Consider the following 24,799-nt stretch of genomic DNA (forward strand, 5'->3'; position numbering starts at 1 on the left):
AGTTTGGAATAAGGCAGAACCTCGGTCAACTTTCCTCGTATCCTGTTATACCTAAATATGCTATGTGCTAGGCTCATCTATGTTGAAAAGAAAACCTAATTTTTAAGATGGTTAAAAGATGCGGCTAGAGGACTGACACAGTCTTGACAGACACATACATAGTCACATCTTAAGTTAGTTCATCTTAGCAAAACAGTAGCTAACTAGCTAGCTGACATATAGCTACATGAAGAGGACTTAGCCTTATGTCAGATCAACAGTGTCAACCAGGTTTGCTTTGTCCTTACTTCTGTCGTAATGTTTAAAATATTTGGAAAAGGGCTGATGGGGTGGTTGCTGACATATTTTTAAGATGACATGAATTATCGTTAGTTCCTTTGTTTACATTAAATCTGCAAGTCTATATACTACCCAAATGTAACTAACATAACTTTCCTCATCAAATCAAGACTAACATTAGGCATTAGCCATAACTGAGCAGTGCAGCAGCAATCTTGATAGATAATCTTGTCATCCTCACTCTCTACCTCTCTCTTTTTCATAAAGAGGGGAGCATCAACTAGTGTCATTTCACCTTGTTCATGAAAGTCAACGTCGTGAATATATCCTTCCATCACATGCTGTAGTCCTTGGCTGTTGTCTTCTTGATGCTTTACTACCAGACATCCAGAAACTATCTAATAAACACTGCTGCACCCAGCTAAACAGAACCAGTGTTGTTTCTTTTAGTAAAGCTTGTCTGACTTTTCTGACCTCAGTTGTTCCTTATTTCTTCATTTATTTTTCAGTTTTTCAGATTTTGGTTGTTTTGTTTTTATTAACCTTGGCCTCAGACTTGAACAGATTGTAGACCCATTGCTTCTTTTTTAACTGTCACTCAACAGCAAACCTTAACCACATGGCACACTACCTAACCACACTGATCTCACAGATTGGTGTTCCTGCAGGGGTGGAGAGAGAACAGGATTAAAGAAAGGACAAAAATGGGACAACCTGGGGACTTTGTGGGGGTGGAGTTTTAAACACTTGTGTAACGCCTTTGAACACATTCAATAAGTCTCTGTGTAAGTCAGACACTGAATGTCTCTGACAAATACATGATACATTCTTTTGATGATGCTAAGTTTAAAAAAGTAATATTGGGGTATCAGTATGGAAAACACTTAATTTCATTAAACTCCATCATTCTTGGAGAGGCTTGGCTGTCATTTCACACTACTACTCTTCCTAATACAAAGAGCAAGAGACAGACAGAGAGAGGGAGGGCGAGGGTTTGTGTGACCATGATGTCATGATTCAGATGATCGGTGGTGAAGCAGCAGACCAAATTAACCAGGTTCTCCCTTACTGTGCCCTTCTACAGTGAGCTCTTTCACTCTCACATCTTTAAAACCGCTGTCAGCAGTTTATGCAGCAAAGCCATGAAATTGATGTTGGATTTCCAGAAAGACTTCCCCAAGTCCTCTGAAAGTATCAAAAGTGTCATTGACTCACTCCTCTATTAGTAGTTCACTGTGTGTTTGTAATTCTCTTGTATTTAAAGAGTCAGAGAGTCTCAGCAAAGTGAAAATCCTCACTCATGTTGAGATTATAACACTTAAAGGTTTTAGTGTCTAAATCCTGTGGTGATTTGTGGTATGTGTGTGAATGTGGGTTTGTTTTTAAGTCTCTCTACTCTGTCCTGAATAATGCTTTAACCAAGGCAAAAAGATGAGGAGGAATATATTTTATCAGATCTGATCTGATTGTTTTGAGAGCAACAATTTATTCTAATTGATTTTTTCACGAGGTGATGGATCCTGTATGAAACTAACACACACATGAATATCAGGGGCATCTTTTCCTTATTTTCTGTCACATACATAACGTCACAATGTCATATGTGGGTACTAAATGTGGCTAAAGTTTCAAATAATGAGATAATCGGATGTAAAAGTAATTTCTGTGAGCAAAAGTCTCTGGCTTCAGACTGTCCTGAATACTCTGTTTCCAATGTTAGCTGGAGACAGATTTCTTCATATGTTCATCTGCACCTACATGCTAGAAAGTTAAAGAAATTCGCCATCTTGGTTGATGATGTTGGTCATTTCTCCCTAATTTCAGATCATATTTCTACTTGAACGTGTCTGGTTGTGAAAAGAAGTAATTATTGGTAATTTATCATGGTACAAAGTGCCGCTATGCTCTGTTACAGTTACTCCTCCGCTGCAGTGTTGCTGCAGAAACACCAAAATGCGGAAGGCCCAGAAACATGACCAATCACAGCAGACTGAGCTTTTTCAGGAGGGGGTTTTAAAGAGACAGGTGCTCAAATGAAGCATCTCCATCAGAGAGTTAATTCATTACGGACAGTATGAGGAAAATAAAGTGTTTTTGAACATTAAAGCATGTCCACATACGGGGCTGCCCCCAACTAAGAATTTCTCTAGTTTGGTTGACTAGTCACCCGCATTTTTGCGATATTAATTTAATAATTAAATTATATATTTTGGGCGGGGCAACACAATGGTTTGAGTTCATGGTCTGACAGAGAATAGTATCAGTGACATTGTTAACACTTTGCTACATTACAGAGAAATACAAAATTGTACAAATATATTTTATCTACAAGAGCACGCCACACACTGAGCTGTTAATGACACTGTCAGCAAAGCAGTAATGATTGTGCTAAGTGGCTAATGGGCATGTAGCTACTTGCATGTTTCAGATGATACGTCATGTTTGGAGTTGACCAATGAAGACGAGTTTACATATCACCTTGGGTTTGTCCTTCACCTTTTCAAAATGATCCCACACTTTGGATTTCCTGCCTGTTATGGTAATAACTAGCCTGTGTAATAACCGCAGGTACCAGCCCTGTAAATTAACGTGACTTCTGTCTGACTGCTGAGTGTGGCCACTTCCTGTGCCTGTCCTTACAAATTAAATTCCCACATGGTTAAGTCATATAGGTTTTGATTTATTTTGACAAGGCACAGCTCCTAATAGAGTTTCACGTTTGTTTATTTTTTTTTCTGTTTTGTTTTTGTGTTGTTGGGGGTTTTTTGTGACCAATGAAATCTTGCTGACCAATGACCTTTCAGTTAGACTCACGTTTGGTCAATGTATGAACCTGACAATGAGCGTGATTGGTCCTCTTAAAGTGGATGAAACGCTACCTGAATACAAACCCCACCATAATCTGTTGTTTGTTTCAGAGAAAATCACATTTTTGACCAAATACCTCCATATCGATATTGTGACGATATTGTAGGATTGACTATTGGTGCCTTTACAAAATATTTACACAATGAGGTTTTTGATAGACAGTCATCAGTAATATGGATATAAAGAACAGCTAAAACAGTCTGGTAAGTTTGTATTGTCCTGCCCTAGGCTGAAGAAATGTTATTTTGTAGATATTAGTGATAGGGACTCATGTTTGCGCCACCTCACTTAAACTAAAACCTTTTAAAAAATGGATGGCTGTCAAGTCTACTTCCTTTCATCATCATCATCGTTCATCTGTTGTTTGAACGTCTTAATTTCCTCTCATCTTTCCACTTTATGTAATATCAAATGCATAGTAAGATAAACAACCTCTGTGTTGTTTGACCACTGATTTCTGTCTTCATTCCTGCAGCCCGCAGACACACATCCACACTCTGCAGGGTCTCGTCTGTCTGGGTTTTTAAGGCTTTGTGGTTTTCTCAATTCTCCAGTCACTGCACAGTCAACCAGTAAACTCCTTCACCATTAGCAGTTCAGCTTCTGTGTGTGTGTGTGTGTGTGTGTGTGTGTGTGTGTGTGCATGCGCCTACATTTGTGAGCTGGATTCCTCAGCCATGTGACTGCCAGTGTTCATCACTGTGTTTCCACATGTCTGTGATCAGCTGATTGCCTCCAGTCACAAGTCTGTAAGGCCTGAAACAGTTTAATATTGAACTTGGCTCTGTGGGTACGTGTATGTGAATTTTAAATTTTGACCGCACGATATCCACAACTGCATTCCTCAGTGGTTATGAGCCTCTTTTTGTTCAGCAGTGGTTTCCCACACTTAACTTGCCATTGCGAGCCATGTGCTCATGACTGTGAAAACATAGAACCCAGTGTTTTCTCTGAGGTCATACTGCTTTAACGATCAGTAGAAAGGAAGTAGACTTGACAGTCACCCATTTTTTAAAAGGTTTTAGTTTAAGTGAGGTGGCGCAAACATGAGTCCCTATCACTAATATCTACAAAATAACATTTCTTCAGCCTAGGGCAGGACAATACGAACTTACCAGACTGTTTTAGCTGTTCTTTATATCCATATTACTGATGATTATCTATCAAAAACCTCATTGTGTAAATATTTTGTAAAGGCACCAATAGTCAATCCTACAATATCGTCACAATATTGATATGGAGGTATTTGGTCAAAAATGTGATTTTCTCTGAATCGCCCAGCGCTACACCAGCCTACATGAAAAACAGGGTAAAGTGGGTTTATTACACAGGGACTCTTCTGATTTTTTTGAAATAAGTTAAAAATGAGGCAATTTTAAAAGATATCATAATGTTGTCAGTATATATACAGAGCCAAAATTAATAGAAGGCATCAAAGTTTTGAAAATATATGTTTTGAATGGTAATATAAAATGTCAGCAACTCTGACTCTTGACATAATTTGTAATCCTCAAGTGCTATGACACGTCTTTATAGGGCTGTACCCGACTAATAATTATGCTAGCTGAATTGGATTTGGCTGTGGAGTACAAATATTTGAATATTCATTCATTCATTCATTCATTCATTCATTCATCTTCTAACCGCTTCATCCTCTTGAGGGTCGCGGGGGGGCTGGAGCCTATCCCAGCTACATCGGGCGAGAGGCAGGGTACACCCTGGACAGGTCGCCAGACTATCGCAGGGCTGACACATAGAGACAAACAACCATTCACACCTACGGACAATTTAGAGTTATCAATTAATCTAGTCCCCAGTCTGCATGTCTTTGGACTGTGGGAGGAAGCCGGAGTGCCCGGAGAGAACCCATGCTGACACGGGGAGAACATGCAAACTCCACACAGAAGGGCTCCCACGCCCGGGATCGAACCGGCAACCCTCTTGCTGTGAGGCGAGAGTGCTAACCACCACACCACCGTGCCGCCCAAATATTCATTCATTTTTTTCCCATATAGAGTTTAACAGGGTTCAGTGAAACGTTCAATGTGACAGTGACACTCACATAATACAGTAAACTAGCAAGCTAACTATGCTAACAACAGTTTGGAAATGTGCAACAACATTTTAGATATCATATAAAGGTAATGTCTATATTGTATTAAGTAGCTGTGAGCTATAAATTCCCCACTTCTAAGCAGAAGATAATGTTATCTCAGAGCGTGACCGGGTGAAGTCTCTCTTCCTGTGGGCAGCTGACTCTGTGTCCGCAGCTGCCTGTACCAAAGGGCAGCATGAAGGAGGGAGAGCTCTCTCTGCAGCTAAATCTGGGGAGCAAGACGTTTCTAAATGTACACTGCACACTGACTGACAAGAGAAAAAAAGTGCTCAACTTAAAGGAATCTCAGTCGACTGAGGGGGCTCTGATTGAAGATTTGAAACTGACTTTCAGGAGGCAGCCCTGTGTCTTTATTTAACTTTTCTTTCTTTTTTCTGTCTCCCTGTCTCAGTGTGCTCGGGTGTGGATCCCCGATGCAGAGGAAGTGTGGAAGTCTGCTGAGCTGACCAAGGACTACAAAAATGGGGACGCCTCCCTGCAGCTTATGCTGGAGGATGGAAAGGTGAGGATGAATAGAGGTTCATATTTTTCTTCTCTCAGCTCTTCTTGTTGCATCCTCTGTTTCTCTCTCTCTGCCTCAAAGACACTTCAAAGTGCTGCTGGGTCTCATTAGTGGTTATTGGTTTTACCATTAGCTCTTTCCACAAATGAGACCTGCTCACAAAGATGCCCCCAAGGAGCATTTTAAATGTATAGCAGTAAATTCAAATCCTCATCTAGGAATACAAACAGCTTCCAGGCAACAGCACTCCTGTTAATGAAAGAATGTGAAGACCATTTGCCATATTGCTCTTAATCATATGTAAATGTAACTAGCAACATCAAGGCGGTTACTGTATGTTTGTGGTTCTGGCTGTTGAAAGGAATACTTCAATCCTCAAATGATTATGTGTGTATCAGTTACTCCTTGCATGTTACATCATATTTGTGTAGGATGCTTTGTTATTCTCGTGTGCCTCCACGGTGAACAAAAAACCCAAATCTGAAAATTCTTGATGAATTGAAGTCATGTGGCCACGTAAAACAACAGCAAAACAATGTCAAAACATCTGTTTTCAAACTCTCACACAGCTCGTGCAGTATAGTCCGAGTTCCATTTATCCAGACACGTCCCTTTCTGTCAGGGAACTGAACTAGAAATTAAACCTATCTATACTCTCTTTAAAGCAGTTACTATCTAGTACTATCTGTACTCTCTTTAAAGCAGTTACAGACAGGAAACCAATGGAATTGGGAGCCGGCGATGTTTTTATTCCCACAGCTGGGGAAATCACAAGTTCGCACCATTTTGGTACTCCTCTGTTTACCTACAGCAGCTGATGAGGGTGTGTCGTGAGCCTGAGCTGGTGTTTGCGCTGTAGTAGTAGGTATATATAGGGCTACTACATCTTCTTCCTCACTTATAATAGCCTATTGGTTCTCTGTTGGAAACAGCCAATGAAGTTTTCGTTAGCCGTTGCTATCCTGCCCACCTGCACGGCGTGGTGATGAACTGTCTAATTGATTTCTGTTGGCGTGCTGTCTTGCGGGCCTGCACGGCAGAGTGATACTGGCCAGAAAATAGTCCCAATTGATAGCAAGGTCTGACATAATGCGGGGATGTTTTAAAATTATTGAAATAGTCTAACAAAACACATGCATACTTTTTTGTAGCTTAAAACCTTTTGGTTACGTGTCCCCCGTACATCTTCAGAACTACTTTTTCTCCGGTAAGCTACGGGCCATTTCTCAGAGCAGGAGGCTCATTGACAGTAGTGACACTGTCACATCAGAGCTACAGATGGTCAGCATTTCACACAACTTCATGTCCAAAAACCCGAACTATTCCTTTAAAGCCAGACTCCTCTGACAAAAAACAGTAATTTTACTTGCAGAGTTGTGGGTCTACCACAACAATGCTTCTTGGCAATAAATCTTAGAACATTGGAAAGCCTGTTTATTTCCCTTTCAAATGGTGCCACATTTGTAAGGAAATTGAATTTGTGGGATGAGCAGCAGAGCTGAGTATGTGGGTTGCACCCATGAAATTTGCCATATCTTCTCTGCCAATGCCAAACGGCTTTTTTTTTTGCTGTTGCTCTTGACTCTTGTTTTGAGTTTCTGGTACCCCCAGGTGCTGACAATCAGGTCAGGTACCTGATTGCTGGCAATCAGGTATCGGAGATTACCTGATCTCCGTCAGGCCCTGTTGAGTGTCGGCAACACGTGCACTGGAACCTGAACATGGGGAGGAACATTATGTTCAGAGATGAGTCCAGATTCTGCCTACGGCAGTTGGATCATAGGGTCAAAGTGTGGAGAAGACGCGCAAAACGCTTTGCTGATTGCTGCACTGATAGAGTAACATCTTTTGGAGGCAGTGTGATGGTGTGGGGCCCCACATGTTGATCCCTCACTGGAAGAACAAGGCTTGTCATCATTGGAGGCAGTCTCAATGCAGAGAGATATAGAGATTAAATTCTGCAACTAGTGGCAGTCCCATATCTCCACAGTCTGGGACTGAACTCTATCCTCCAACACTCGCCCCCACAGAGCAGGGTTTACCAGAGACTACCTCCAGAATTTGGGAGTGGAGAGGATGGAATGGCCTGCCAGCAGTCCTGACCTCAACCCTATTGAACACTTGTAGGATCAGCTTGGGTGTGCTGTTACTGCCATAGTGACCAACACAACCACATTGGATGACTCGCGACAAATGCTGGTTCAAGAATGGGATGCCATCCCACAGCAGTGTGTGACCAGGCTGGTGACCGGCATGAGGAGGAGGTGCCAGGCTGTTGTGGCTGTGAATGGTCCTTCCACACTCTACTGATGCTCCTGTTTCTTAAATGGATATATTGTTAAATTGCCAATATGTCTTTTTTCTTCAGACTTCAATCATTCAATCCACCAAACAACACCAAACGAGAGTCAACAGCAAAAAAAGCTGTTTGGCATGGCAGAGAAGATTTGGCAGATTTTTCATGGGCGCAACCCACATACTCAGCTCTGCTGCTCATCCCACAAATGCATGTTCCTTACAAATGTGGTACCATTTAAAAGGGAAATAAACAGGCTTTCCAACGGTATAAGGTTTATTGCCAAGAGGCATTGTTACAACAAAGAAATAATCTACCAAACACAAATTTCCTTACTTTTTGTGCTTAGCTTAGATGATTGTGCAGCCTTGATGGAGTCATGACCTCTTGGAGTGCCCTCTGTGTTGTTGGCTGCTCTTGAAAAATAACGCTCTCAATTAGTCAGACAAGCAGTACAATAATCTAATTTATTCTTGATGTTGTTTGCAAAAAGACTTTCTGTAACAGAATTAAACCAAACAAGTTTCAGAAAAAGAACATGATCCATTTAAAAGGGAAATAAAAAACAAAAGTCAAATGATTCCATGCAGAGAGAGGCACCAAACTGAAAACAACATTAATACAATACAGCTTTGAATGACTGGTGGTTTTGCTCCAGAGCCGTGCCAAATCAGTAGCCTGTCTCATGACATTTTTGAGAACATGCATGAAATACTGTATGAATACTTTTATTGGAAGTGGTTATTGATTATTAGTCAGCCGCAGGCAGTCAGACCTTTAAAACTGCAACAGCCAAAAGTGTAAAGGAGCTCACAGATGTTCATCTTGACGAAATCTCTCAATGTATTTTATCACAGTACTTGATTTAACCAAATACTTGTCACTTTTGGCTCAAGCAATAAACAAAGGCATGTTTCTCTCTCTTCATTTGGTGAGTACAAACATAGGACGTATTCTGTTAGCGTAGTGAGGACGACTGATACTTGTTTTGAGAAAATCAACACATGACAGTCATGTTGAATTTTGACCATGGCCACAGAAAGTACTTACATCTTATTGGCTGGCAGGTGTTGGTAAAAACAAGTCAGGATACCTCAGACACATTTTAATCTCAGCTCTTGCACTGAGCTGCTTAATGTGAGTTTTTACATTTTGATACCTGGTCTGTGGAAGACATGAGTACGAATAATGACACATTACATCTGGAAAGAGTATCATCTTAATATGTACACTAAGTAAGAGAATATGAACACAGGTTGTGGCCAGATTTGGACTGGTTCACCGTCTTTTCGTTTAAATGTATGAATTTCTTGTGTTGTGTTCTTTGTTCGATTCAGCACACTCTGTTTTAACTTTCTCTTTGCTCTGTTCTCCTGGTCATCTTCAGAACATTGAACACAAACTGGACCCCAAGACGAAGAACCTGCCTTACCTGCGAAACCCCGACATCTTGGTGGGCGAGAATGACCTCACAGCACTCAGCTACCTCCACGAGCCGGCCGTGCTGCACAACCTCAAAGTCCGCTTCATCGACTCCAAGCTCATCTACACTTACTGCGGTAGGTGGCTCATTAACCGTCTAATGAAGCTCTGATGTATGTTGTCAGTGTTTCAGAATAAATTCATACTTTCAAACAACCAAAGGTGTAATGAATGGTAATATAAGGAAAAAATACAGAGATTGAGTCAAGAGGTGAAAGAGGTATTCATATTGTACATGTCTGTTTGATCAAACAACATGAAAACATTTAGTTTTGTTTTGTTTGTTTTTTTTTAGTTTAGTTTATTTGAAAGGGACAATGCACATTAATAAACATTGTGTACAAAAACACACATGTAAATGCACTCGAATTAGCTTAAAAAGCTAGTTTTCATCGATTGTCCCTTTGCCAGTTTGTACAAGGCAACCTTTAAAAAGAACAACACTATCAATCTGTAAAATTTTCCAACACACTTAACACATGAGGTTGGCATTGATTTCTATTGTGTTTATGGCTCAGTCATTGAAAACAACAGAAACCCCATTCATCTTTTTGCACTCATTATGGCATGCTAATCAGCAGAGTAATGTCTGAAACTGGATGGTCTGACAGTTTATTAGTTAAGCACTGATTTGATGTCTGCGACCTTCAATAATCTCTGTTGCATTCATACTATAAATCAAGCATTGTTTATTGTCTCCATTCAACACTTAAAATGATGTATGCTTTAATATCAACTGTGTCTACACCAGGCCCCCAGGAAGTGAACTGTGCTTTGAAGCCAATTTTTGTAGCGGCCAAACTGTTGGAATTACATCCATCACGTAGTGCCCTGCGGCCTAAAAAGACTTTTCCTATTGACTTAGATGTAAAAGTGATGTCTGCAAATTAATGGATACATTTTTGTGAGCATCACAACCCTGGTGAAATGACTCGTTTCACAATTAGGATTTAAACCATTCAGTCTGATAACTTTTGGAAAGTCTAGAAGAGACATACGATTGAATCATTTTATCCCCACTCAAGTTAGCGGAGCGCTAAACCGGAAGTAGCCAACTCGGTCAGGTGACGTCTGTAAGCCACACAATGCGGAAGCAGTTCCGATCATCCATTTGATTTTATATGTGACAGTTCAACTTTATAGGCTTCTTGCACCACTGAGCAGCTTTAGTAAGAATGAACGGGGCCCCACCTTCAATGCTGTATCCATTTCTTTCTATACATCCATGATCTACACTCATTGATAAAACTAAAAAGCAAGGCTTCATTCAAGAGCATAAATATGCAGTATGACATATGTTTCATTTAGTTTTAATCTTTTTTTTTTTTCTTTTTTTTTTTTTGAGTCATAGTCACTTTGCTCTTGAGACCCCCGAATCTCCACTGGTACTATATTTTAAAGTTTCGTATTTGCTACAAATACGAAATAAGGAACATTAGGAAAACATTATGTCCACCTGTAACAATTTTGTTAGACCAGGCTTTATGTACCTCACAACTGAACCAACTGGATAGTGAAACATAATGGATGTAAACACGTGCATCATGTTTATGTTTTAAGATGGGCTACTTACTAAGTTTTGTGGAGAATGGCTGAACGTGAGCAACCATAGGTGGATGCAACCAAACTTGCACCTCCTGGCTTAGAAACTGTAGCATATGGAAGCACTTCGGCTTCTATGAAGTAGAAGGAAAAGGAACCTGGATAAGAGCCACACTGTATGCAAGTCAATCAATCTGTTAATTATGGATCATTATATATACACACTATGATTTTAAAGTAGCAAGTAGTCACACAGTGGGAAAAAATAAATCGTGTAGAAATCAAAAACACTGATGCATCAAGATGCATTGATAATCATTTCTATTATGGCATTGTAGCTTGCTGAATATGAATTGAATGGTGAGGTGCGTAGAGATTCCCACCCCTGATGTATATGTGATAAAATCTGCTTTCTGGATTCATGCAAGTTCCTCCTCTCTGTTTAAGTTATTGAGAACAGTGTGAGCTCCAACACCTTCAAATGTGATAATGAACAATATGCAGTATATAGGTTACTGTACATGAAGTACAATACCTACCTTCCTAGTTTGGAAAGAGGCATCTCAGTGTATTACCTGTTCAATGTGGTCCAATTCAGCTGCGGGTGAGCTCATACTTTCCCTCTATGTTCTGTGTCGTAGGAATCGTTCTGGTGGCCATCAACCCGTATGAGACGCTGCCAATCTACGGAACGGACATCATCAATGCCTACAGTGGTCAGAACATGGGAGACATGGACCCACATATCTTCGCTGTGGCAGAGGAGGCTTATAAACAGATGGCTAGGTTTGTGTGTGTGTTACCTGAGTAGCCTCGACTTCAGTCTCCTTGTTGCACAGCCCCCTCTCTCTTCTGGGTTTGTAGGTCAAAGCTCAGCCAGAAATAGGCTCATGGTGGTCTCACCGTCTCCCTCTGTCTTCCTTGCTCTTTTAATATTGCTTTTCTCTTCAGGAGCCAACTAGTAGATCTCTTAAGCCACTCTCTGGGAGTTTATATCATCAACCTACACGTGTGTACTAACAGTACTGTACACCAAATTTAATTAGCACTCAGATCTCCCACCCTCATTGCTTCACTACTGCAGGGCAGCTTTAGTTGAAGCTGGCAGTAGTCAGCAGTAACCCTCTCAGTATGTCCAATATGACGCTGCACAATTGATTCTATTCATAAACTCAAGATGTTACAGATGTAGCCTGTTGAATCTCAGTGTGCAAAAGATTCTCTCAAAGTCTGGGGGCTTTAACTACAAAGGCAGTCACCTTCTGTCAGGGAGCCAGTATAAATGACTTAAGGAGGAGGTAATATTAAGCACATATTTTTTGCTCATTATATGACTCAATGTTTAAAATCAAAAGTATGCAATCCGTAATACTTTCTATACTGAGATGAATCATTTGAGTTAGTAATCTGTGTTCCAGCCAGTCGGAGTCAGGGACTGTTGATACGTGGCATCATGTGTGACGCCACTGGTAAACACTCAGCCCAAACTGTTGTTGTGAAACATGACTTGAAGTTTCTTTACATAGCCCAGTTTGACATACAGGGTCTCAACAGGCGTCAGATGCTCATAACATCAACAGTTCACACCGCCCACACAGAACAGGGTCTCAAGGAAGACAAGGAAAACCTCCCAAAATTGTAAAATGTAAGACACAAAAAAATCAAAGAAGACCTGGGAGAGGAAATTTAACCAAATATTGTAACTTCGTAAAGGGCCAGGAATGCAATAGGAGCCACAGGTGGAAAGATGCCAAACAAAAAAAAAAAGACAGCAGCAGAGCCAGCCTGCCTTCCAGCAGCTGGGAGCTTATTTCAAAGAAAGGTGGCTCAGTAGGAGAAGGTAGTGCTGCCTCAGGATTTTATCTCAGTCCTTTTGAGAATGTGGAGGACAGCCTGTTGAGGTAATAAAACATGCAAAGGAGCAAAGAGGCTTAAAAAGGTGTGTTAACACCTGCTCTGTCTGCAGGCACTGAATATGTTTGATGATGACAGCATCTGACACTTTCTATCTGCCCAAGAACTAACTTGGGCATTGCTTGTGTCACTCTCTAGATATTAAACTTCACATAATCAGTACACATCACAGTCACCACCCTTAAAGGGCAACTCTGGTATTTTGCCATGTTTGTGTGTAAAGTGACTTATGGGAACAACAATTTTTTATATTGGTCCAGTATTGAGTGAGAGGGCTTCAGCCGACAGCTACCAAATAGACTGCAGTCTAACAACTCGCCGCAGTGTGCACCATCAATATACATCCACTAAAAGTACTAGTTTTGCTTGATAGACATTTTTGTTAAAGAGAAAGATCCTTTTTGTTTAACCAGAAACAGCCTGAAGTCGCTTTCAACAAACCCACCAGACTATTTAAATAAAAATTAATTTTAGTATGTATAGAGATGGCATATTTTCACATCTGGTAAATTAAGGGTTTATTTTAACCAATCCAGAGCTGGTGATAGTTGGAACATTTGAAAGATGAACCCAGGTGGTTTTTGTGAGTTGTTGTGTTTTTATCGACTTCAAACTAGGTGTGTTTTACAATGATAAAATTGCTGTTTATTTAAATTGAGTCTGGTTGCTTTGGTGATAGAAATTTTGTGTCTATTTGTGGTTAAACAAAAAGGATCTTACTCATTAACAACAAGGTTTATCTCTGTGGGGCAAAAACAAGCACTTTAAGTGGATTTAAATTGATGGTGCAAAGTGGTTACATTACAGACTGTTTTGTGGCTGCCAGCAACTGTACTCCTTCTCAGTACTGGACCAGTTAAAAAAACAAACAAAAAAAAAAAAAACGTGGTTCCCATTAACCATTACCATTAACTTTTAGCCTTACTCTCAACATCATTGACTAAAGTAACACTAAAACCCCTCTTATGCCCATTAGAGCCAACACTTAACTTCTCATGACTGGCAACAATTTTCTATGTGGCCTCAATTCTTTACAAGTACACTAACCTGTGCTATACAGTGTTTCCTAAAGTTGTTGGGTTTTTTTTGTTTGTTTGTTTGATCTGTAAGGGATGAGAGGAACCAGTCGATCATTGTGAGCGGGGAGTCAGGAGCAGGAAAGACAGTATCAGCCAAATACGCCATGAGATACTTTGCTACGGTCAGCGGCTCCACCAGCGAGGCCAACGTCGAGCAGAAAGTCTTGGCTTCCAACCCCATCATGGAGGTGAGGACTGGAAAGACCTTAGATCACTTCTAGTTTTATCTTAAAGAGAAGCTGTTTCTTACTGACGCTCAAGGACACTATAAAAGAAGGAAACTACATGACGTCAGTGACAGCGGGCCACATTGTGGTGCCACTTCTATTGTAGTCAATGGGGTGACTACTGCTAATCCTTCCACCAAATTTTTTTTTATCTAAAAGCATGTGTGTGTGTTTTTTGTTATTGGTCTAAACAGATCATGGGTCTGTCTGTCAGCTGCATATAGCTCAGCTCAAGCTCCTGTTTGCTCCAGTCTATATCACCATCCAGACCAAATGGAGCTGGTTCGACCTGTTATCACTGACCACACCACAATCATTTCTAGATCAAGTTATTAATGGCTCTAATTATTATTCTAGCTGGACTCAAGACGAAAATATCCACCAGACTAGGACTTGACCATATGCTACAATTCCTTGCAGTTTGCCTCAGTGATTTACATTCATACTAGTGATAGTCATCCAACGTTAGTTTATACTATTAACTAGAACACACACGTCTTAACAATGATTAAGGTAGAGAGGCTGTAACATTTGCTATCACTCACCAACACCTCAGCTCCCTGTCTGTTTCTTGTACACCTTTGCAAGGATTATTTCTTACTGTCATTAATAGTTTTACCTCCCAATTAATGTAGGTTGCCAGCTGGCTAACGAGCCAGCAAATGCTAACGTAGTTCATTGACAAACAAAGTAACAAGTACCAGTAAGTGACAAAATTCCAGATTTATAACAATTTGGCAATAAGTGCCCCCTCATGATAATATTAGAAAACATTGTGGAGCTGGCTAACGTTAGCCCTCCTCAACATTAGTAAATATCATTAGCTGTTTGAAAGTCAGTCAGTAACTGATAATCAAATAAATGTAGCCTACAATACTACCTGCCAACAGCAGGTAGCCTTAGCTATCTTGGATCCGGCAGGGGCTTAAGATGCAGCTGTTGGGCAGAGCCATGATATTGACTAATAACAAAGAAAATGAATGCACACATTTAGATAACAAAAGTCATCATGTAATGTGTGTCTTAATCTGGTGGAACAATATTTCAGTCAAAGGTGAAACAACAAAGATATGATGGGTTATAGTGTGTATTATGTGGTATTTCCTATAATGTAGCCTAACTATTGTAATAGCATCATAGTCACCGTTTCAGGTGGCCTCCTACCATTTTGTTTGCTTTCAGTGATTTGACCAAAACTAACAAAAGAAAATGTGATTTTCACTAACAGTCCCCCACTGCTCACTGTCTCCTTCTTGTAGGTCTAATTTATCTCCAAAACTGTAGACTCACAGGTGGTGGCATTGGATTTGGGGTGAAAAAATACATATATGAGACTATATGGTCATTAATCTATTTAATCTTCTGATTTCACACACATCACAAATTTTCTCCTCTGTTCCTACTGCAATTCTTCTGTTTCAGCGATAGCTGAATTTTAACAAAACAAAAAAGTTCAGAACAATTTTTATTTCATTTATTTTAATTAATCTTTTCCATAATAATAGATTCATCTTTTATATCTTTTGTCTGTATTGTTTTTTGTTCTTATCTGACATTTGAGTCTGTAAGCTGTAAGCTTATAGACCACGGACAAAGTTAATTTTCCATAACTTTCCACCACATGAACCACTAACAAACCCACCTTGCTTTTTGAAATACTGCGTGACATACTGTCGACCCCTTGCTTCTTTCTCCTCTCTTAGCTTCCTTTCTTTCCGTTTTTGGCTACCTGTTTTTTGAGGCATATTGCCGTCTCCGCCTCCTTACCCGCTGTCTGTGACAAATTACCGGCGCAGTGCAGCTGATCCAGTTGGACTGAACCATTTTACGTAAATAGAGAGGGGGGGGCGTTAATGTTTCCAAAACAAATAAAGTTATTGTTACCAGTACATTGTAAATAAAATATATTTGTGATTATAAGTTAGTTAATAACTTAGTGTCATATTATTTTGTCAGTATTATAATTTTATTAGGCCCCTCTTAATCATAGGCCCCTAGAATCCTTCTCCTTTTCCCCCCTTTTCGGCGCCCCAGTTTAAACAAACTGTGTACTTAAAATTACAAGTCAAAACACTTAACATCAGATGTGTTGTGGGTGGAAAGGACTGAGAAAAGCTCTGTTCCTTAGCTGTGAATTTGTCTTCAAAGTGAAATTCTTGCGTCATATTTCCTGGCAGTTTGTGTGTCCTTTCCTTGGCCCAGTTACTCCACAGTATATTCACAAGCTTAGTTGATTTGCAATTGATTTGGGCTGAATGTCATGCCGTTTGTCCTTCTCCTCTTGTCTCGCTCTTGTGCTTTTTTTCTCCACTGGCATTTACTTACTCCCTTTCCTTCAGTCTCTCCACCACACTCTGTCTTTCTGGCCTCGAGCTGCTCTCCGCTGTTATAACACAGGTCTTATCCTCAACTATGTGTGTGTGTTTTGTATTTCCTCCTGTAGAGTCATGAGGATAGGAGGGGTTGGAGAGCTCCCCTGTGCCCATATGCCACTACCCCCTCCTCTCCTCCATCTCCTGCCATCCCCCACCCTGTCCGTCCTATCCAACCTCTCTACTAACATCACTCTCGTCCTCCTAGCCACTACTTTCACCTTGAGCCAATCAGAGACAAGCTGACAGAATGAATAGAAAGCTTTCTTTCGTCGCAGTGATGTCATCTCAGCCTCTAAGCCTGGATGCAGAGTAGATGGTTGCATCAGCCTTTTCGATATTACAAAACCTGTGTGTGCGTGACAGAGGGAGAGTGTTTGTGCGTGGTGTTTATATGTGTTTGGCTGATGCAGGCAGAGATTGGAATACCTGCTCTGCTGAAAGACTCCTTGTCTGCGGTGAAAGACTGTGTGTTTGGCCTTAATTCAGCAAGAAGCCTCTGTGCTCACACACGATTTAACTCAGTTCAAGTCGGCTGGTTGTATAGTTGGGGTGTGTGTGTGTTTGTATGAAGCCCCATTCCTCTACTGGCAATTCTTAGTGGGGTTATTGATCAACCCTGTATATTGAGCTAAGGCTGCTGACTTAAGTTGATTTATTTGCTGATGTATTGTAGCTCAGCAGGATGTGCCCATCGACACATCCAGCACTTGTCTGTGGGAGGACAGAAGTCCTTTAAAACATCCTTCTGATTGTTAAAGTTTGGACCAACCCCAAATTGTCTATTTCAGCTTGTAAGCCACAGTATGTGAGGTTCTGGTGCACTCATTTTAGGATCAGGTGTGTTGTACATTTGAGAACCAGGCTAGTTGTTTCCCCCTGTTTCCAGTCTTTGTGCTAAGCTAAGCTAAGTCAAAGATACTCCCTGACAAAAGATGACGCATTACCAGCTGTGCCAATGGAATGATTCCTTTCTGGTTTCCTGAGTGAGCAGTGGTCTCTCAATTGGAGCTGATGTTTATACATGATACATTGGAGTCCAAACACATCATCATAAACTGTTTTATCTTTTTGTCTCTCAGGCCATTGGAAATGCAAAGACCACCCGAAACGACAACAGCAGTCGTTTTGGGAAATACATCGAGATCGGCTTCGACAACCGCTACCGAATCATCGGCGCCAACATGAGAACTTATCTGCTGGAGAAATCACGAGTGGTGTTTCAGGTGAGAGCACACTTAAGTTTGCATGGAGGCACACACGAGGTGCTTTGTTGGTGCTTGTGTGGATATTTAATTGACTTGCATTCATTCCTTTAGTCATTACAGTCTACTACCCCTGCCTCAGCCATCACAGGTCCGTGCACAAAGTTAACCTTGGTTCAGTTTTGCACTTTATTTTTAACTCCACTCTTGAATAGACTTGACACACAACATTAAGCTTTAGTTTGGCTGTTTTTTCAAAGCATAGGCTAAAGTCATGGTGGCATTGTTGGGTCTTTCAGTCATCTTAACTCAGTTCCTTCCTGACAGTGAATTACATTCTTGCTGGAGGGTCCTCGAGCATGGTGAATACACTTTGTTATTAAGCTCACCTCACCCTCTGGCATCTCGCAGGCTTACAAGCAAAAGAGAATTTCCTCAAGTATTATCTGTGATTTGTTATTGCATTTGTCATCATAACCAGCCTACTTGAGCTCGTCTTCTTGACATTTGAGGCGTTTTTGCTAATGATTCCTCAAAGCCTATCAGCACTAATGTATTAACACCATGTACTACAGCTGTAATGTAACACATTCAGGGGTTTGTTGGCTGGCATCAAAATCATTGTATTGTAGCCAGGATCTGTGAGTTATAGCTTACTGCCTAGTTTGAACCATTACTGCGAAAGCCCATCTGGGATCTTATTTATCTGGAGTCAGATAACAGCTTGAAACGTTACAATGAAGCTAGCTGTAAATTATAGTGGAATTACATTTGCATTATGGGGTTATGTGTGTTTGATGGTCTGCCCTTCTATTGAATCCTCACATTAAAAAGACAGATTTTTCCCGAAATTTGTAATTATAAATGACACGACCTGCACACATATAAGCACTCTGAGGCCATGACAGGTAAGCGTGAAAGGGGGAGAGAGGGGGGGGGGTGACATGCAACAAACGGCCACAGGCTGGATTCGAACACGGGCCGCTGCGGCAACAGCCTTGTACATGGGGCGCCTGCTCTACCACTAAGCCACCGACGCCCCAACCCTGGAGAATTTTGTTATGCTGCAAATAATGTAATATATTGTTGCACAGTGTGATTGGTAGTGTTATTATTGTTGCCATGGAGATTCACTTCAATCCACACCAGCTTCAAACTGCACCAGCGTCTCTGTCCACAGAAGCAGCTGTCTGTCAGCAGCAGCTCCTGCAGAGCTGAGAGGTCAGCAGCCAGCCCAACTGCCTTCACCAGGCTGACAGCAGACATTTACTGAAACAAAATATTTTCAATTTCAGCACCATTGGGGGAAATCTTTTTTTTTGTTATTCTTTTTTTTTTTTTTATTCCTGACCATAGCGAGTGAAGGTAATCTGCCACTCACAGACTGGGAGCTGATCAGTCAATGAATATATGGTTAATAAGTTGAAAACACATACACAGTGGGATATTTGTTTGGTTTAAACAGCTGTCTGTGCGGTTTACCCTTCACTAAACAGGAGAGAAATAAAATCGGACCATAAAAAAAGCAGGGTCTCTTTGGTTACCATGGAGACAACTTAAACCTTTAAAACCTTTCACTGAGGCATGAACTGAAAACTGTGCGCAACTGTTTGTCTGTCTAGCAACTCTCATTAAAAGTGTCAAGAGCCCATAAAAATGGACCTCAGTTCTGGCTGACTAATGGGAAGGTGTTAAACCTCAGTGTGAACAAACCTACAGTTATTTATCTTACTAACAATCCAACAATGCTGCTAACCCAGGTCAGAACATTTAAAATGTTCCCACTTTCAAGTATTCAGTGTTCTTCCTTCTATGCTTGAAATCCTCACAAGTATGAAGAGGTGCGGTCAACCAGACTCACACACACATGCAGTCTGCTCATCAGACTCAACCTGCACTAAGAGTCAGTCTGCCGCTGATGTCCTTTAGGGCAGAAGAGGTATGCTGCAATAACTTCCTTCTTCACAAAGACAAGTGGGAGGAAACAAAGTAAACAATCCATCTGTCACGCTGGATAACAACACAGCACTCCTTTCCTCTCCTTCACATTCTCTCTCTCCTCAGTGTCAAAGATCTGTGCCCTTTTTCTGTCTTAATCCTTCCTAGATATTATTCTCTCTCTTTACAGCCCCCACAAAGTCTCAGAGAAACCAAATCAGTGCACATGTTTAACAAGCATAAAAACGTCAAACTTTTAATGATCTTATAACTTCATACTCAGTGGGTTGCATCCAAGTTTCATCTAGATAAAGTGTACTTACTTTTTTCATATATAACTTTATTGTATATTCAGTGGGTGTGTTTGCTCACTGGTGGAGCCAGTAGGGCAGTGTCTAGATAAAGAAGCATATTTTAACTCTGCACACACATTTACGCATGAGTGCATGAGCACACACACATGCGTGCACTGCACACACACACACACACACACACACACACACACACACACACACACACACACACACACACTGCTGTCTTAGGAAGCACTGTTGCGGAATGAGGATGTTGGTTGAAGAAGTGATCACTTTCCTCCCCACATTTCTCACATGCTTGGCTGCAGTACCACCCAATTATAGGTGTGTTTGTGTGTGTCTGTGTATGGGTGTGGCTGTAGTAGCACCAGTGTAGGACACAGGTAACAGGTTTTTTTCCAGCACACTGTTGGCATTCTTTTAACATTACAGTTATTTATTTTCACTAGAAATGAATCGGTAGCTCCACACCTCTGTCTGTATACAGTGATTTGCCAGTTGTGCTATTTATGCCCATTTACTGTATGATCTGTCGAGTAGTATCTTTTCCTGGGTATGAGAATATATGCACAGGTGGCCACATCTTGTGTGTGATTTCCTGTACATCTGGGGAAATGTGAGTGTAGAACATAAACATGTAATAATCTCATCTGACTCAGTAATATCTGTTGACATGACCTTGAGCAGTGCACTTAATCACCAACTGCTCCAGTCGAGTGTCCAGATGTTAAACTGTCAGACTGTATAGTGATAAAGCACATCTGATTATACATTAGAAACGTGATTTTCCGTGCATGAATGTAGGTAAAGAAGTGTAGAATGTGTAGATCCATTCATGCAATGTATCATGCATTTCCCTCTGTAGCATTACCGGTAGTAACTCTACATAAATGAGGGATTTTAGTGGGGCTGTCTGGCACTTGAGGAATGGCACAAGAGGCAGAAGTCAGTGGTTTAATTAAGCAAAAATCACAATGAAACAGAGAAGAACAAAACCCCTGGGAGAGTTAACAAGGAGGGAAAAAACTTTATAATTATGCTGATGTTGGCTCACAGAACATCTGATGTTGGGGTGCACATTTAAACACAGGATCCAGGGAGCCATTTGAACACTTTATTGTAGACATGGTAGGTGAACAGTTCTAAAGTGGATTTTTTTCAATGAAAAGAAACATTAACAGAATACATTACAGCATAGTGTTAAATAATAATGATAACAAATAATATTAGTAAATTAGGTTATCATTGAACTTGTGTCATTAATGCATCCACTGTCATTACTCTTTTTTCTTCTAAGCAACAGTTTAAACTCAGGAATCTTAGAACAATAAACACAAAACAATCTTTTAACTTCCAATAATACACACAGGATCAACACATTAAAATATTAAATTTGAAAAGTCCATATACCACTCACATCGGTCCTCTCTGTGTCCTGCCTGGCATGTTTGGAGGGAAAAGGAGCGTCACAGGCCTGAAGGGTGGGGTTTTATAGTCTTGGGGGGAGTGGTCTAGTCAGGAGTGACAGTCTGGTGCAGGTGGGGTGGAGACTTGTAATTTAACAAATAACCTGAAAAAAAAACTAAAATAATGCAGCCTCACAGCAAGTTGCAGCTCTTCCAGTCAATGGCTAAGTGGCTTTCTAAACCCCTCCTGGCCCCACCCTCATTGGACTAATGCCTAGTTTACATGTACATGGGTATATTTGAAAACAGGGTTTTTCACTTCTTCATTCTTGAAATAAATCCTGTCCACACAAGCACTGTTTAAAAAAAATGACAACGCAAAACCACAATTGAAGTGCTATCAGTGTCAGGTGATGATATAATCCTTACCTTAAACCCAAGCATAGAAAAAGAAGATGTCAGCCAATCAGAAACCTGAAAAAATGCTATTATAGGAAGACTGGTTGGAGCAGTGACCTCCACAGCACATTCTTGCACCTCTGTGCCTCAGTACACATTTGTGTTTAAACATGTAAGTCCTGCTACCAAGGTTAGAGCCAGCGGTATTTTAACCACATCCTCCAAACCATGAAATTTCGACTCAGTTGTGACACCTCACAAAGGAGATAATGCTGCACACTGTGACATCAACATTGAAAAAAACAAATCTTAAGCCTGGAAAGAGTTTTACAAAAGGTCAGTTTCCAGTGTCTTTAAACGCAGTGGACAAAAGGCCAAAACACATTAAATAAAAGGCTACATGTGGACGAGGCCTAAACCACTGGAGGGGGGTTACCTAATTGGACTAAACCACTGCATTGGGATTAGGTAAACATTAGAGGGCTATTCCCACTGAAACCTGATCCTAACAGAGATTGCTCAACAAAGATTTGAATGCTAACAATATTTCAAAGTGAGCAACTATTAATAAACGTTCCCCCTATGATGAACTGTGCGCCCACCCACCCATAACTAGCCAACAGTGTCTCGTCTCACATGAAGAGGAAGAGACCTCTGCATAGACAAGTACATGAACCTAGTGAAGGAAAACCCATTTCATTTCACATCTTTTTGATTAAATTAGAAATAAACTGCCTAATGGATGGCTCCACTCTGTGCCTAATTAGGCACAGGACGCCAGACGCAACCTGACGACAGTGATTAATGCACTATGTGTAAGCAGTCTGGGCATGTGGCATGTATGGAGGGAAAGTTGTTCACCACCTCACATTATATGATGTCATGCTTTCTTTCAGGCTGACGAGGAAAGGAATTATCATATCTTCTATCAGCTCTGCGCATCATCCCATCTGCCTGAGTTCAAGACTCTGAAGCTGAGTAAGTCTCACACACCTGTGCGCGCACACACACACACATGGAGCTCCACAGTTGAGTCATGAGCAATTACAAAAACAGTACCTAGAAATCAGCTGATTCCCTGCCCCGGCAGGATCATCTCATCATTTTCATGTTTAAAAACCAGACACATAGAGTATATCATCTGACCTAGAGCACTTACATAAGTGACAGCCGTTCTGAATCATCAGTGAACACAGAGTAACTGCTTGTATTGTGTTGAGCTGAAGTGGCTTCTCACAGCAGGAAAACTGAAAACACTGAAAATCTATCATTGACTCAGCCAAACAAAAAATAAGCGAAGTTTAATCAGCAGTAAATGAGAAATGTTTTTAACAACAACATCTACTGAAACTGATCCGGCCCAGAATAGAATCAATATAAAAATATTTCCCAAAAAACCTTGATAAACCACGGTGAGGTGTCTGAAGAGCGCTGCCAGATTATCAGATTATATATATCAGTTTAGACTTATCACACTCATTGACTGAGTGGTTGAACAGGCTCTCATATAGAGCGCTCCCACTGTGGACCTGCACCTGCTCATCCTAGTCATGGGACACATACACACACACACACTGCTGGCACTGTCACTTGCAGCCACTCAGTTGGTTGTGCTCTCTCTCTCTCTCTCTCTCTCTCTCTCTCTCACGCACAAACACACACACACACACACACACACACACACACACACAGCTGCTGTCTTTTCCTCTCCTGCTGACTTCCTGGCTCAGTAAATGGGGTCGTTGTCACAGTCGCGTCAGTGCCTCTCGTTGCCAGGCAACAGGCCATGCCTTAATTCGGTGTAAAATGTGTATAAAGACACTGATTGTGGGAAAGTTGAGCTAACATCATTCTGACACAGAAGTGTTGTTGATTTTAGTTTTTTTCTAAGAACCCTGAGCCATATGCAAAATGGTGATCTGGTGCACTGATGTCACAGTGTATGATTTTAACACACAGCTCTGCCTGGCTAATGAGAAACATTATGTTTTTTTAAATAAATGCTACAGCTTCATTGTTCCTTATGTTAATTTCCAGTGCAGCTCTGCGTCATGAAGGAGGATGCTGTGATAGCAAAGTTGTACCCAAGTTGCTCAGAGTTAAACTGCACGTACTGCACTTTTTCTTAATGTATTCCCCCTCTCTGTTTCTCCACTCAGGCAGTGCAAATGACTTCTTGTACACCAAGCAGGGCCGCAGCCCCGTTATCGACGGTGTGGACGACACCAAGGAGCTGTCCACCACTCGCAATGCCTTCACATTGCTCGGTAACATGCATACCCTCACATATTTAAATGCACATTCAACTGTGTCTGGAAAATGTATACATTGTAAGCCAGCAGTCTAATTTATGTTGAAGAGAATTAGAATAAACATTTTGTCATATCTCTCCAGCCCTTTGAATTTGGGGATAGACACAAAGGATAAGGACAGGCATGGTATAGTAGGGGTTAACAGTGGGGTCACAACTCGCTAATATGTACGTGTGTGTGTTTTCCCTCCACAGGTATTAATGAGTCCTATCAGATGGGGTTGTTCCAGGTTTTGGCTGCTATTCTTCATCTGGGAAATGTGGAGATAAAGGACAGAGATGCAGACAGCAGTGCCATTCCTGTGAGGATTGTTTTTATACTGCAGTACTGATTGTCAGTGTTGAAACAGATTGCATGATATTAACAACTTTATATCTGTAGTTATGTGATAGTCTGTATTAGACAGGAATCTAAAAATAAATATTATGTAGGGCGAGTTAGAGCCAAGGAATATCAAGTGAAGAGGTGATAAGTCAGGGCTGCTTATTAGCACAACTTGTTCATCATCAACCTGCATTTTATAATATATAATAATAATATTTTTATTT

The 24,799-nt window shown here is 40.9% G+C and overlaps 1 protein-coding gene across 7 annotated transcripts in view; it reads left to right on the forward strand.

Moving 5' to 3' along the window:
* Positions 1-24,799, forward strand: part of myo5aa (myosin VAa) — a 79,484-nt gene that overhangs the window by 16,845 nt on the left and 37,840 nt on the right. For all 7 annotated transcript variants that reach the window (XM_049593716.1, XM_049593698.1, XM_049593707.1 and 4 more), the window contains exons 2-9: positions 5,655-5,765; positions 9,449-9,620; positions 11,727-11,871; positions 14,110-14,266; positions 17,760-17,903; positions 22,836-22,917; positions 24,099-24,206; positions 24,446-24,552. In XM_049593716.1, coding sequence (XP_049449673.1) covers positions 5,655-5,765; positions 9,449-9,620; positions 11,727-11,871; positions 14,110-14,266; positions 17,760-17,903; positions 22,836-22,917; positions 24,099-24,206; positions 24,446-24,552 — 1,026 coding nt within the window. The remainder of the gene's footprint in view (positions 1-5,654; positions 5,766-9,448; positions 9,621-11,726; positions 11,872-14,109; positions 14,267-17,759; positions 17,904-22,835; positions 22,918-24,098; positions 24,207-24,445; positions 24,553-24,799) is intronic.

The sequence above is a fragment of the Epinephelus fuscoguttatus genome, linkage group LG2, assembly GCF_011397635.1.
Source record: "Epinephelus fuscoguttatus linkage group LG2, E.fuscoguttatus.final_Chr_v1".
Lineage (NCBI taxonomy): Eukaryota > Metazoa > Chordata > Actinopteri > Perciformes > Serranidae > Epinephelus > Epinephelus fuscoguttatus.